This window comes from Fukomys damarensis, unplaced genomic scaffold (assembly GCF_012274545.1).
Source record: "Fukomys damarensis isolate Sample0158 unplaced genomic scaffold, DMR_v1.0_HiC HiC_scaffold_20, whole genome shotgun sequence".
In the NCBI taxonomy this organism is placed as follows: Eukaryota; Metazoa; Chordata; class Mammalia; order Rodentia; family Bathyergidae; genus Fukomys; species Fukomys damarensis.
The window spans coordinates 1,045,647-1,060,951 of NW_022900932.1; the positions used below are offsets into that span (position 1 = coordinate 1,045,647).

General features: G+C 43.7%; 1 protein-coding gene across 1 annotated transcript; it reads right to left on the reverse strand.

Annotated features, from left to right (window-relative positions):
* Positions 1–11,162: 11,162 nt before the first annotated feature.
* Gpank1 (G-patch domain and ankyrin repeats 1) lies at positions 11,163–15,305 on the reverse strand. The gene is made up of 6 exons (XM_010609850.3): positions 15,049–15,305; positions 14,854–14,947; positions 14,543–14,655; positions 14,106–14,250; positions 13,010–13,622; positions 11,163–11,777 (listed from the first exon to the last, which is right to left on the reverse strand). Exons 5-6 carry the CDS (start codon positions 13,618–13,620, stop codon positions 11,333–11,335), a joined length of 1,056 nt encoding a protein of 351 aa, XP_010608152.1. The 5' UTR covers positions 13,621–13,622; positions 14,106–14,250; positions 14,543–14,655; positions 14,854–14,947; positions 15,049–15,305; the 3' UTR covers positions 11,163–11,332.

A 15,305-nucleotide genomic window follows, 5' to 3' on the forward strand; every position in this document is an offset into this window, starting at 1 on the left:
GGGGCGGCGGAGCTCACCGGCCGCACCTGAGAGCCGGATCTGCGCCTGCACCACTCTGCTGCTCCCCTGCACTCGCCTTCACCTGCCCGGATCTTTTGTACACCCCTCGCCGATCCTCTCTTAGCGTTTCACGAAAGGCTTTTCCAGAAAGGAGGACGACAGGAGCCCTAGGGGTCTTGGAACCAGGATGGGGTGTCGGTGAAGTGTGGGAAGAAAGGTGTGGGCACGCCCTCAGGAGCTTTCAGGTAGTGACATGAAAAACTTGGATTTAGCTGAGCAAAGTGGCACACACCTGTAATCCCAGCACTCAGGAGGCTGAGGCAGGAGGATCGCTGAGAGTTCCAGGCCAGCCTGGACTCCATAGTGAAATCCTGTCTCAAAAAAGAAAAGAAACACTTGGACCTAAAGTTTAGGAGTTCTGGTGTCCGCTCAAACAGCACCCAGGATAGTTTATTTTAGGTCTTCTCTGGCTGGGGGCTTTCCTTGACTATCCCTGTCACCATACATTATAATCTTTGGGGGTCTTTGGGTGGTAAACATTTTTATTGATACATTTTAGATACACATAAGAACCCCATTCACCATAGCGAATTTATACCTGTACATGATATATCTTGGTTCTTTTTTGCCATACTCCTTTCTCTTCAACCCTCTTCCCCTCCTTATTTTTTATTTTCCCCCTCATTTACAAAAGCTGTTTCCACTTTTTCTTTCTATTCTTTTTTTCCTCTTCCCTTCCTTCCTTGCTCGCTTAACAACCCTGTTGTTCTCCTCATTTGAGTATTTTCTTCTCATTTCCCAATATCTATTATACATTTTTGTCCTTATTTCCACTTTCAGTTTCTCACACCAGAAAAACAATTTAAACCTGTATACCCGATTTATTTCACTGAAGAGTATAGTCTCAAGGTGCATCCATTTAGCTAGAAATGTTTCAAGCTCATCGTTTGTTGTTGTTGTTGTTGTTGTTGTTGTTGTTGTTTTATAGACAGGGTCTCACTATGAAATTGAGACTGACCTGGAACTCACTGTGTAGCCCAGACTGGTCTTGAACTTGCAGCAATCCTCCTGCCTCAGCCTCCCAAGTGCTGGAATTACAGGTGTGTGCCACCACCCCCAGCCAAGCTCATCCTTTATAGTAGAGTAGTACTCCATTGTATAAAAATCCCACATCTTTTTTTGCGGGGGGGGGAACTGGGGATCGAACTCAGGACCTTGTGCTTTTGAGGCAGGTGGTGGAACCACTGAGCTAAATCCCCAGCCAAAAACCCCACATCTTTATCCATTTGTCAGTTGATGGGCATTTGGGTTGTTTCCAAAATTTAGTTATTACAAACTCTGCCGCTATAAACATGGGTGTGCTATATCACTATGGTATGATGCTTTTAATTCTTTCAGGAAGATATCAAGAAGGGGAATAGAAATAGTTAGGTGGAACTTCTAGGTTTAGTTTTTTGAGGAATCTCCACACTTATTTCAGCAGTGGTTGCACCAGTCTACACTCCCACCAACAGCAGAGTTCCTTTTTCCCCTATAGTCCCACCAGCACTTATTATTGATGTCTTGATAATAGCCATTCTTTCTATAGTAAGATGGAATCATAGCATTGTTTTAATTTGAATTTCTCAAATGACCAGTTATGGCGAATATTTTTTCATATATTTATTTGCCATTGCTACTTCTTCTGAGAAGTGTGCATTCATTTCAGATGCCCATGTGTGGATTGAGTATTTAAATTGGGAGGTGGGTCTGATTTTTTTTTTTGAGTTCTCTATATATTCTAGATAGTGCTCCTTTGTCTGAGAAACAGCTGACAAAAATTTTTTTCCCACGCTGTGGGCTGTTTCTTCACACTGTTGGTGATTTTTGTTGTGCAAAAGCTTTCTAGTAAGATGCGATCTCAGTTGTTGATTCTTTGTGATGTTTCCTGTACAATCAGGGTTTTGCCTACACCTATGTCTTCAAGAGTTTTACCTATTCCATCTTCCAGAAAACTTAGTGTTTCTGGTTTTTGTTTGTTTGTTTTGGTTTTTTGAGACAGGGTCTCATTATGTAGGTGAGACTGACCTGGAACTCACTATGTAGCCCACGCTGATCTCAAACTCACAGCAATCCTCCTGCCTCAGCCTCCCAAGTGGTGGGATTACAGTTGTGCGCCACCACTGAGCTAAATCCCCAGCCTAATGTTTCTGTTTAATATTTAGATCTTTGATCCATTTCAATTTTAACTCAGCCCGGGTTGAAAGATATGGATCAAGTTTTAATCTTCAGCATGTGGAAAACCAGTTTTTCCTGCATCTTTTTTTTCTTTCTTTCTTTTTTTTTTTTTTTTTTGTTTCTTGGTTGACTCCAGTCCTTGTGCTCACTTGTGAGGCAGGCGCCAGAACCACTGAGCTAAATCCCCAGCTCACCTGCACCATTTATTAAAGAGGCTATCTTTCATCCAGTGAAGGTATTTGGGTCCTTTGTCAAAGATAAGGTGGCTGAGTATGTCTGGGGTTGTTTCTGCATCTTCCAATCTGTTCCATTGATCTTAGGCCTGTTCCCCTCCTCCAGTACCATGCTGTTTTAATCACAGATGCTTTGCAGTATAATTTTAAGTCAGGGATTGTGGTGCCTGCTATCTTGCCTTTGTTGCCCAGAATTGCTTTTGCTATTCTAGGTCTCTTCTAGTTCCAAGTGAATTTTAAAATTGTTTTTCTCCAATTCTGTGAGATACACTATTGGTATTTTGATCAAGATTGCATTAAATCTACATAAGAGTTTTGGAAGTATGGCCATTTTCATTATATTGATTCTTCCTACCCAAAAACAAGAGATATTTTTTCTGATATCCTCTTTGATCCCCATTTTCAGAGTACTGTAGTGTTCAATGTAAAGGTCTTTTACTTCTTTCTTTAGATTGATTCCTAAGTATTTCGTTTGTGTTTTTTTCTTTTCTTTTTTTTTTCTTGGAAGCTGTTATGAAAGGTATGAGTTTCCTAATTTCTCTCTGATTTTTTTTTTGGTACCAGGGATCTAACTCCAGACCTTGAGCTTTTGAGGCAGGCAGTGGCACCACTGGCCCTGAACTCATTCTGTATCTATCCCAGGCTGGCCTGGAACTTGCAGCGATCTTCCTGCCTCTGCTTTCCAAGTGCTGGGATTACAGGCCTGCACCACCATACCAAGCTCCTTCTCTGGTTTTTGTATCGGGGTAATGCTTGCTTCCAGGAATTAATTCTGGAGTATTCCTTCCATTTCAATTTCATTGAAGAGTTTGAGAAGTAGCAGCAGAAGGTCATCTCTAAATTTCTTGTAGAACGCTGAAGTGAATTCCCCAGGGCCTGGGCTATCCGAGGCCAATCAATCCTCCAACTGTCTAGAAAGGGGGACGGCAAGAGCTAAAGAAAAAAGGACAATAGAAACTTGCGTAACTTCAAAGTATATGAGGGGCCAGAAGGTCAGTGCCTTAGAGTGGGTAAAAGCAAGAACTCTCCAGAGCTAGGGATTTAGCTCAGTGGAGCCGCACCTACCTCAATAAGCACAAGGTCCTGAGTTTAATCCCTGGTACTAAAAAAACAAAAACAAAAAAACAAGGACTCTCAAAACTATTATTTATTGGGTACACACAATAATTGGAGGGGATATCAAGTGACTTAGGGGGCAGCAGTGATCCTATGTGGATTCGAATCTCATGCTGATGAGGGCAGAAGGGGAGTATTCATAGCTCAGTAGGTGGAATGAGTTGAGCTCCCCAGGTGAAGCCTTTCTGTTTTTGTATTACTGCTCCATTCTCAAAGAACCAGGGTGTCTTCAGCTGATGCTGTCTTGCCCTTGAGCACCACAGCCTCATAGACTATTGATGCCTGGAGGCAAATGGAGTTATGTTTCTACATCCCCTATGCAGGCAAGGCAACACTGGACCTTAAACAGCTATAGTCATATTTTAATTATGAAATAATTTTTCCCCAACATTTATGTAGAATGGCTCTCAACACTGGGGTTTTCTTTTCTTTTCTTGGTGCCAGGAATCAAACTCAGGACCTCGAGCTTGCAAGGCAGGTGTGGTACCACTGAGCTAAATCCCTGGCCCTTGGGCTTTTCTTTGTTGATAGGTTTTTTTTTTTTTATTACATCTTCAATTTCATTGACTGATTTTTGCTTATTTAGAATTTTTATATCTTCTTGATTCAGCTTTAGTAATTCATATGTATCTAGGAATCTGTCCATTTCTTCAATGTTTTCCGTCATATTAGATAGAATACAGGTTCTCATAGTAGGTATTGATATGGATTTCTGCAGGATCTGTTGTGATTTTACCCTTTTCTTTTTCTTTCTTTTCTTTTTTTTTTTTTTTTTTTTTTTTTTTTTGGTAGCAGGGATCGAACTTGGGACCTTGCACTGCAAGACAGGCGGAAGCACCACTGAGCTAAATCCCCAGCCCAAGCCTTTTCATTCCTAATAGCATGGATTTGAGTCTTCTTTCCTTTTTTTTGAGAAGGTTGGCTAAAGGTTTGTCAGTTTTATTTTTCAAAGAACCAACTCTTTAATTCATTGATTCTTTGTACTGTTCTGTTAGTTTCCATACCATTAATTTCTGCTCTGATCTTTATAACTTCCTCCCTTGTATGAGCTTTGGGCTTGACTTGCTCTTTTTCTAGAAGCTTGACATTCAACATTAGGTTATTTGAGCTCTTTCTGTTTTTCCTTTTCTTCTTTTATTTATTTGGCTTTTTGAGACAGGGACTCACTCACTATGTAGTTGAGACTGACCTGGAACTCACTATGTAGCCCAGGCTGGTCTCAAACTCACAGTGATCCTCCTGCCTCAGCCTTCTGAGTGCTGGGATTAAAGGCATGCACCACACACCTGGCATTGTTTTTCTGATATGGGAATTCACCAATACAAATTTCCCTCATAGGGCTGCTTTCATTGCATCCTGTAAATTCCAATGTGTTGTACTGGCATTATCTTTTAATTGTAGAAACCATCTACTTTCTTCTTTAATTTTATGTGTGACCCGCTGGTTGTTCAGGAGGGTGTTAATTTCCATGTGTTTATGAAGTTCTTGTAGTTTCTTTTGTCACTGATTTCCAGTTTCATTGCACTATGGCCTGACAATTTTAATTTATTTGTATTTACTTAAGCATGTTCTGTGAGCTAGTGTGTCGTCTGTTTTGGAGAACGTCCCGTGTGCAGCTGAAAAGAATGTGTATTTTGATGATGTGGGGTGGAACCCTCTGTAGACATCTACAAAGTCCATTTGTTCAAAAGTATGGTTCAGTTCTGATATTCCTTTGTTTTGTTTTTTGTCTAGTTGATCTATTTGACGATGGGGTAGAGGCCCCCATTATAATCATACTAGTGCTTATTTGATTTTTCATGTCCCTTAGTATTTGTTTTATGTAGTTGGGTGCATTGGTATTTGGTGCATATATATTATGTTATGTATTCCTTTTGGATTGTTCCCTTTACAAGGATGTAGTGACCTTCTTTGTCTCTTAATCCGTCTTGGTTTGAAATCCACTTTGCAAATAGAATAGCTACCCCTGCTTGTTTATGGGTTCCTGTCACATGCAGTATTGTTTGCCACCCTTTGACTTTCAGCCTATGAATTTCTTTTTTAATTAAATGTGTTTCTTGTATGCAGCATATTGTTGGATCTTGCTCCTTGACCCGTTCGGACAGTATATCTCTTTTAATTGACGAGTTAAGACTATTTACACTGATGATTGTAACTGACATGTATTGACTTATCCTTGTCATGTTATTTTCCTGTTGTTGGTTCCCTCTGTTTCTTGCTTACCTTGCCTGGTGGGTTCATGAAATTGTATTTGGAGTACTGGTTTTGTGGGCATGAATTTCTTCAGGTGTTCTTTGTCGTGGAAGTATCTTACTTCTCCATCGATTTTGAAAGACAATTTTGTGAAGTACAGCAATTTGGGTTAGAGGTTGTTTTCTTTTAGGGCTTAAAATACTTCACTCCAAGTTCTTCTTGATTTGAGGGTTTGTGTTGAGACGTCTGCTGTGATTCTCATGGGCTTTCCTTTCTAGGTGATTTGTTTTTCTCCAATAGATATTTATTTATTTATCTATTTATTTGAGACAGGCTTTTGCTCTGTATTTCAGGCTATCCTTGAGCTCACTATGTAGCCCAGGCTGGCCTTGAACACATGGCAATTCTTCTGCCTCAGCCTCCCGAGTGAGTATAGGATTATAGGACCATGCTGCACCACCATGCTTGGTTTCTAACAGCTTTTTTTTTTAAGCAAAACATTTATTGGTACATTTTGGATATACATAATAACACTCATCATAGGTAATCTGCACCTGTACATGATATATCCTGCCTTTTTCCCCCCACTGGTCCCTCCCCTCAGCCTTCTCTCTCCCTATGTGTAAAAGCTTTGTTCCCATGTTTCCTTCTGGCTTTACTTTTTTTCTTGTCCCTTCTTTCCTTTCTGACTTCACCTCCCTTCCTCCCTTGTTTCCTTTCCCATTTGAATATTTTCTTCTCATTTCCCAATATCTATGATATTTTAGTTATTGCCACTTCCAGTTTCTCACACAATGCAGTATTTAAACCTGTGTATCCCATTTATTTCACTTAAGAGTATCATCTCAAGGTGCATCCAGTTAGCTATAAATGTCTCAAGCTCTTGCTTCTTTGTAGCAGAGGAGTATTCCAGTGTATAAAAAATTATATCTTCTTTATCCATTCATCTGTTGATGGGTATTTGGGCTAACAGCTTTTTTTTTTCTTTTTAATGGGCTAACAGCTTTTAATACTCTGTTCTTCTGATGACTTTCTGGAATCTTGACTATTATATGCCTTGGTGTAGTTTTGTTTTTTGTACCAGGGATCAAACTTGGGACCTTGTGCTTAACAAGGCGGGCAGCAGCATCACTGAGCTAAATCCCCAGCCCTAGTGTAGTTTTTTTGATCATGACTAATTGGAGTTCTATATGCCTCATTTATCTGTATGTCAAATTCTTTTTCCATGCGTGGGAAATTTTCTGCCATTATATCTGTGAACAGGACTTTTATGTCATTTGTGGCATCTCTTGCTTTTTCATTGACTCTGATTAATTTTTTTTCGTACCGGGGATCAAACTCAGGACCTTGTGCTTGCAAGGAAGGTGCTGAGCCACTGAGCTAAATACCGTCTGATCAATTTTATGTTATTCTTATTTGCTTCCTCTAGCAGCTGTTGGATTTTTCGTGATCCCTTGCGAGTTTTAAGAAGTCTTTCTTCTCATGATCACTAGCTGCAATCCTCTCTTCTGTATCTGGTAGCCTGCCCTCATATTGGCTCATTCTGTTGTGTGTACTTTCCGTGGCATTTTTTCATCTCATGGATCCCATTTCTTACCTATGTTGGATGTTCATGGTTTCCATCATTTTCCTAAGCTCCTCTATTTCTTTTTTTCCTGTATCTGCTCTAGAGTCACTAACCATATCCTTCATGATGGTCATTCTCTCTCTGGTTATCTGAGAAATTACTTGATTTTTTTCTAGAGTCTCATTCATCTGCTGTTACTTCGGCTGTTAACACTTCAGAGTCCAGGTGGTGACTTTCAAACTGTCCCGCCTCATTGCCTAACCTTAGGTTTGCCTTTGCTGAACTGAGAAATTACTTGATTTTTTTCTAGAGCCTCATTCATCTGCTGTTACTTCGGCTGTTAACACTGAAGTCCAGGTGGTGACTTTCAAACTGTCCCGCCTCATTGCCTAACCTTAGGTTTGCCTTTGCTGAGCTGGAAATGCAGGGCTGCATCTTGCTTAAGTGTCTTCCCACTGTTTATATTTTTTTAGTTTAGTTCCTAGGTTGATGCTTGTAAATTGCATGGCAGGTAACTTTATTGCTAGTATTTAGCTATGAGGCTGGAGTCAGATTTGTTGAGTCTGTCACAGACCATGTGCCTCCTGCCATCTTGAACTCAGCTCCCTGACCTCCTGCTGACTTGGACTCAGCACCCTCACGGAGACACCAGGAGCTACTAGATGGAGCCAACCTGTAGCTGTGCTGTGTTCTGAGCTCAGGTGGCCTTTCTCCAAGATTGCTACTGGGCAGTCACCCTCTACTGAATGATGTCCGAACCCAGATAACTCACCAACCGCTGCTGCATCCACTGCTCCACTCCACTTGTGCTTTTCTCTACGGAGGCCTCTGGGGTCACCAGTAGTCACTGTGTGTCTGCAAAGTTTGACCTGCCCTTCCCAAATCATGAATCCAGACTCTGGGACAAAGCATCCATCACGTGCTATCTCCCTCTTTTTCATTGAGGTCTCTCTCTTTGCCTTTCCCTGTGGACTTCAATTCTTGCTTCATACCCTTCCTAGGAACACACTTCCCTCCTCCTTCTCTTCCCCAAGCTGCTATGGTCCACTGTCAGGACACGAAATCCTACAGAGGTACTTTCTCTGTTGTTCACCACTCCATCTTCCCAGAAGGTATTGCTAGTATTTAAAACCCTTAGGAAATGACTACTTCTCAGAGATATCTTCCAGGTGTACCTGGCTTTTGGGTTTTGAGTCTGGTGCAAGATCCTAGCTCTTCAATGTATTGAGGATGAGAAGTTGCTGCGTATTTGGCCCAGCCCCTGGTTCTTTGGCACTGGCCTATAGTGTTTATGACCCTTAAGCAATCTGTCTTGGCATACCAGAAAGAACAATTGATTAGAACAATCATGTCAACTTGGCTAAAGTAGTACAAGCAGGAATAACAATAGCATTGTTATGGATGAGGGAATTTGAATAATAGAGATGTGCCACACTCTATGCTAGATTGAGTCCATTTATTAAAGCTGGTGGCTGAGGGGGGCTACTGCCCAGAAAGTTCTCTCAGCAATGGGAAGTGGTTTGACTTCTCCTTTTAAATCATGCTTTCAGTTGGGGAGGGCTCAGGGGAGAGCATGCAGAATCTTACAGAAGCAGAACCATGCCAGGTTGGTGAGAGGGGGGAGCAGCACAAGGAAGTTTCACACACTATGATCTACAGAACAGCCTGAAACTGCAGCAAGTTTACTGCCAAGCAGGATGTGAGTTTTGGGTACTTTGTCCAAGCACAAGCACTTTGTCCAAGTACAGGTTGAGGCTCAAAATGGAGTCAGGGTGACACTGAGGCTCAAAATGGAGTCAGGTTGGTTATCACAGCAAAAAACACAGCTTAGAAAATGACAAACTGTGGTAAGCATTAATTTGTTACCTTTAACCATATGAACTATATTTGTGGTTGTATAACAAAATCTAAAACAAACTAGAAAATTGTATACACTAAACATGCCCTCAAGTGGTGATTTTACCCTCAGGAGAGAAAATTTAAAAGAAGTCGAGGGGAAAAATAGAGAAACAGAAGAAGAGGAAGAGGCTGGGCGTGGTGGCGCACACCTGTAATCCCAGCACTTGGTAGCTGAGGCAGGAGGATCACTGTGAATTTGAGACCAGCCTGGGCTACATAGTGAGTTCCAGGTCAGTCTTAACTACATAGGGGGACCCTGTCTCAACCCACCTCCCAAGAAAAAAAACAGCATCATACTGGCAAAGACAAAGATCTAAGGATCAATAGAACAGACAACAAGATGCAGAAACAATTCCAGGCACACTCAGCTTCATTATCTCTGCCAAGGGAACCAAACAGCTTCACTGGAAGAAAGATAGCCCCTTTAATAAGTGGTGCCTGGAGAACTGGCTTTCCACATGCCAAAGATTAAGCTTACACCCCTATATCTCACTATGCACTAAACTGAAATTGAAATGGATCAAAGGTCTAAATATAAAAACAGAAACACTAAATCTGCTGGAACATAGAATAGGTAGAACTCTCAATGGCAGGAGAGTAGGCAAACAATTCATCAACAAAATCCCATTTGCACAGGAAGTATTACAAAGAATCAACACCAGTGTTCACATCAAATTAAAAATCTTTGCACAGCAAAAGGAATCACCAACAGAGTGAAGCGCCAAAACACAGAATGGTAAAAAAATAATTTTTACCAGTCACCCTTTAGACAACAGACTAACATCTGGAATATAGAAAGAAATCCAAAAAAATCATAAGCCCAAAATTTAAAGGCTCAATCCAAAAATGGGCATGAGAAACAAATAGACACTTCTCAGATGAAGATATACAAACACCAAAAAAAAAAAAATGAAAAAAGAAAAGTTCAACCTAACTTGTTATTAAAGAAATGCCAATTAAAACACTGAGATTCCATCTCACTCCAGAAAAAAATGTCAATTGTCAAGAAATCAACCAATAACAAATGCTGGCAAGGCTACTGGAAGAATGGAGCCCTTCCCCATTTTTGTTGAGAATGTGTGCTGGTAAAACCACTATGGAAGTCCCTATAGATTCCTGAAAAAACTGAAACTAGAGGTTCCATTTAACCTAGCTATTTCCCTTCTTAGTATCCTCCTGAGAGTGTGAAAAGTAATGTACCATAGTAATATATGCACACCTATGTTTATAACAGCATATAATTTATGATACATAAATCTTGGAAACAGCCCATATACCCAACAACACATGAATGGATAAAGAAAATGTGGTATTTATATACAATGGAGTACTACTCTGCCATAAAGAAGGATAAACTTGAGTCATTTTTAGATAAATGGATGCACCTGTAAAATAAAATGAAATAAATCAGACACACATGTTTAAATAGTACATTGATTACAAAAACAACTCCAGATGTACTCAACTACCTCATCTTTGACAAAGGAACTGACCATCCCCACTGGGGGAAAGATAGCCTCTGTAATAAATGGTGTTGCAAAAACAGGATCTCAACCTGCCAAAGATTAAAACTAGACCCTTATCTTTCACCATGCACTAAATTAAAATCTAAGTGGATTAAAGATCTAAACATTAAAACAGAAACATTAAACTTGCTGGAAGATAAGTTAGGCACTCTTGAAGACACTGGCATAGGAAAAGACTTTATAAACAAACCCTCAGAAGCATGATAAGTAGCAGAAAAAAATCAATAACTGGGATCTCATCTTATTAAAAAGCTTCTGCACTGCAAAAGAAACCATCAACACAACTAGGAGACAATCTACAATGTGGGAAAAAATTTTTACCAGCTGCTCCTCAGACAAAGGACTATTATCTAGAATATATAAAGAACTCAAAACTATGAGCCCCCCACAAATATAAAGACCCAATTCAACACAACAGTTTCCAGAAAAGTAAATGAACTACAGAGAAGGAGAAGGTTGATTTCTCATCTGTCAGTATCGGGTTTGGTAGATGGGTAATTCCAGGAAGTAGAAATCAAAGTGCCCACATCAGAAGTCCAAGTTCAGAGCTCAGTAGCACACCAGGGTCAAACTTCACAAAGTCAGAATTCAAGATTCATGTATGTCCTGAGATCCCGCTCCCAGGCCCTGTCCTTTTCCTCCTGCCTTCTGTTCTCCCTCCAGCTCAGTGTGGCCACCCGAAGGGCTCTCTCCTTCCCAGACACAGCCCGGGGATCCCGAGCTGGGAAGTGTGTGACTCGAGGCTTCGGTGCTGGTCTGTAGCCCAGTCCTTCCTGATCCCTCTTGAGGACAGTGGGAACAGGGTTGGCACAGCCTTCACCCCGGGGCCCCAGCCCCATTCCCGGCTCCCAGCCTCCCTTCAGCAGCAGCTTGAAGCCAGGGCTGGATGTGGGCACCCCAAGGGGATGGTTAGGAGGCAGGGGACCCCTGGCTAGTGACAGCAGGTGAGCAGTGGATGTACTGTGGTTGGAGTCTTTAAAGTAGGTGTCACAGGTCTCACAATACTGGGGCGTGGGGGAGAAGGGCCTGCAAAGAAAAGAAAAAGGTTAAGGGCAGAGAAAGGGAGAATTGAGGCCTCAGAAGGGGCTGGCAGGGAAGGGCACAGCTTTTCTGCTATAGAACAAACTGCCAAACTCAGCTTCACCTTTTTTTTTTTGGTGCTACTGATCTAACCCATGGTCTAGCCAGGCATAGTGGCCCACGCCTATAATCCCAGCACCTAAAAGGCTTGAGGCAGAGGCCAACCTGGGTAACAAAGTGAGTTCAAAGCCAGTCTAGACTACACAGCCACACTCTGTGTCTCAAAACTAAAACAAAAACAATTAACCCACAGCCTATTGCATGGTAAGCAAGCTCTCCACCACTGAGCTACACTCCCAGCCCTCCCCACTATCCTTAAGGGGTGCAAAGGAGAACAATGGGAAGAGTGTTGGTAACTTATGGCTTGGGTCTAGCTGTCCCCCCAAAGCCTGATGAAGTCTTAGATAGAGCTTTCTTTTCCCAGTACTGGGGATGGAACTCAGGACTTTGGGGCTGCAAGGCAGGCACAGTGCTACTGAGCTAAATCCCCAGCACTACATAGAGCTTTGTCAAAGATACTGGAATTCAGTGTGTGTGAATGATTTATGGTGTAAGGCTAGGCTCAAGGGCTCTAGGGTTAAGGGTGTAAGTGCTTCCCACCCTAAGAAGTCTGAATAAAAGGGGCAGGAAAAGGTTGTTAAGGTCCCTTGCTGCCTTTGCTACCATGTGGGTGCCATGAACTGTTTTTCCTCTCTAACACCCCTCTGCCATGTGCCACTCTGCCTTGGAGCCAGCTGGTTAAGGACTGAAACCTTTGTGAACTGTGAGCTAAACCTTTCCCCAGTGTCAGGTGTTTTGTCTCAGCAACTAGAGAAAAGAAACCAAGACAGGAGCCTCACAAGCTCATGGACAAGTGTGGAATAAATAATGACTACGGCTGTTCTAGCACTCAAATACACCAACTCATTAAATCTTATAAACTGGCCCATGAGGAAGGAATTAATTATCCCTGTTTCTCAGAAAAGGAAACTGAGACACAGACATAAAGTTGGTGCCAGGTTAGTGAATCAGGATATAAATCCCAGGAGCTCATGTCCGTAACCACTCTACTTTGCTACCATAACACTGGAGAATGAAGAGAGTCCTGTAGCTGTTCTGGGGGCTATTCCTGATGGGGGTCAGCCAGGAAAAGCAGAACACCCTGAAAGACAGGTATGGATTAAGGTTCCCCACCTTACCGGTTCTCTGGGCGCCTAGTCTCTCCGTGGCTCTCCCTGACCATGCGGGCCACCTCAGGGAAACCTGCTTCTTCAGCCAGCTGAGCAGCATCTCTGCCACCCAGCTCGCAGACCCCCACCCAGGCAGCCCCCCGGCCTAGGAGATAGCGTACAGCGGCCTCCTGGCCCGCTCGGGCAGCACACATCAAGGGGGTCCACCAGAAAGCATCCCGAGCATTGATATTCCCTCCGGCTCCCCCTGGCTCATGGGGCTCCAAAAGCCTTCGAAGTTCTGCTACGTTCCCCTCCTGGGCTGCCTTCAGTATCCACTGGGTCATCTTGTCCTCTTCTGCAAGGGATCTCTCCTGTCCATGTCTTTCTGGTGTTTCTGCTTCTGCTGTTGTTTCCCTCATCACTCTCCTTTTCTTCCTCTTCTGGGCAGGCACAGGCTGAACTTGCTGGGGTTTGGAGGCAGTGCTCTCATCTGCAATCAGGGCCTCATAGAAAGCCCGGGCTGCAGCCCCATCCAGGACTGGCTCTGGCTCCTCAGGTTGGGGCTGTTGCTGCCCATCCTTCCAGAGGTCACTGGGGTTAGTAGCTGGGGTGAACGTAATGAGCAATGGCCTGGACATGGCTTTTGGAGGAAATGAGAAAATAAAGGTTAGGTAAGGATGAGACAAGCAACCCTCAGCCACTACCATGGCCTCTGTGGTGACTAGTACCACCTCCAGGGGCCTCCCGGAATGAGGAAAATTAGCTTTAGAATAAAAAACACTCCTGCCCCAAAGTGACGTATCTTAGAACAAACCATGGATCCCGTGTAAAAACACATAAGCCTAGAACAAACCCTGCCCCTCAGTAAAGGTTAACAAAGAAAACTTTGAAGAGCTAGAGATGCAGCTCAGTGGTAGGGCACTTGCCTAGCATGCAAGGGCTTTGGTTTCATCCCCAGAACCCCAAGAGGGAGAAGAAGGGAAGAAAAAGAAAACTAAGAAAGAAAAGGTATACTAATTCCACAAGACATCTGACTAGAGGTCCTGCGTTGCACCCCACTATCCTCTCGCCCACAAATAATGCCCGGCTCCCTCTGAACACATTCCCATCCCGTAATACATACCATTAAGAAAAGTCAACCTTGCCCTTTAGATTTTCCCCGATCCTATTTTGGAAGTTCCCTCTTCTCAAATAAAAACAAGACGTTTCTCTGGAAAAGGCGCCTGTTGCTCTGTAGCTTCCATACCGCAAAATCGCGATATTCCAATCTAAAGAGTTGACACAATCAATTATATGGCACGACACAAACATGGCAACAACATAAAACCGCTCCCAAGGTTCGATTTCCTGCCCCTTTCCAGTATTCGCGCAAAGCATCGCGTGCTGGGGGCAGCTCAAGGTCCCAGGAACATGCGTCCCGTCGGTTGGGGTCCTCCTTTTACAGAGCGCCCCACAATGCCCTTCACCGCCCTCCAAGTGGCGCCCCGCTCCACGCTCATTTTCTGAGGCTTCAAACCCACGCTCCGGGCTAAGAAAGGCCCTGAGGAAGCAGAAGGAAACCTGGATAATGCCAAGAAGCTGTGAATTGAAATAACGTCCCGGTGCCCCTCAGCATTCCTCTGACCAGGGTTCGAAGAACATATTTAGAGCCCGCAGCAAAACCACTCCAAGCCCTAAAAGGAAAAGGAGAAATGAAAGGGACGCTGAATTCCAGCAGAATGGCTTGAGCCACCTCAGGTTAGTGCGCTGGATCAGTTTTCCCACCACTCGGCTCACCTCAAGCCCCAGAACGCCGGACCCAAGTCCCTCAGCACGGAGCCCATCGCACCCTCCCGCCTCAGGCCAGATACTGGGTGGAACAGGGTACCTACCAGTCGGGGGGCTCCTGTACCGAGCCTTACAGGCGACCAGTGCGTTGGTCCGGAATGGTGTCAGCCGCCTGGGCGGGCAACGCGGCCCTCACACCTGAACTCAAAGGAAACGGTGTCAAGGGAGCAGCTGGGAGGGATCCCACCGTCTGGTCCCCGTCCCCGCCCTAACTCAGCTCCTAGATCTAGTGAGCTCACGACTATATTTCCCAGGTTCCCTGGCCCGAACTCCGCGCTTGCCTTCCGCTTCCGTTGGTATCTCGCTGCCCTGCGCCCCCAGGCGGCTTCCTCTGGAACCTCGCGATACTAGAGACGTGCGCGGTTCCTGCTGGGATTCGTAGTCATTTGTAGCTCGTCTCGCTAGTCTTTTATGCTATTGAGGACTTCATCTCCCGGCGTCCATCGAAGCCCACGGCTCTTCGAGCCTGCGCACTACTCTCTTCCCCGCCCTCCCC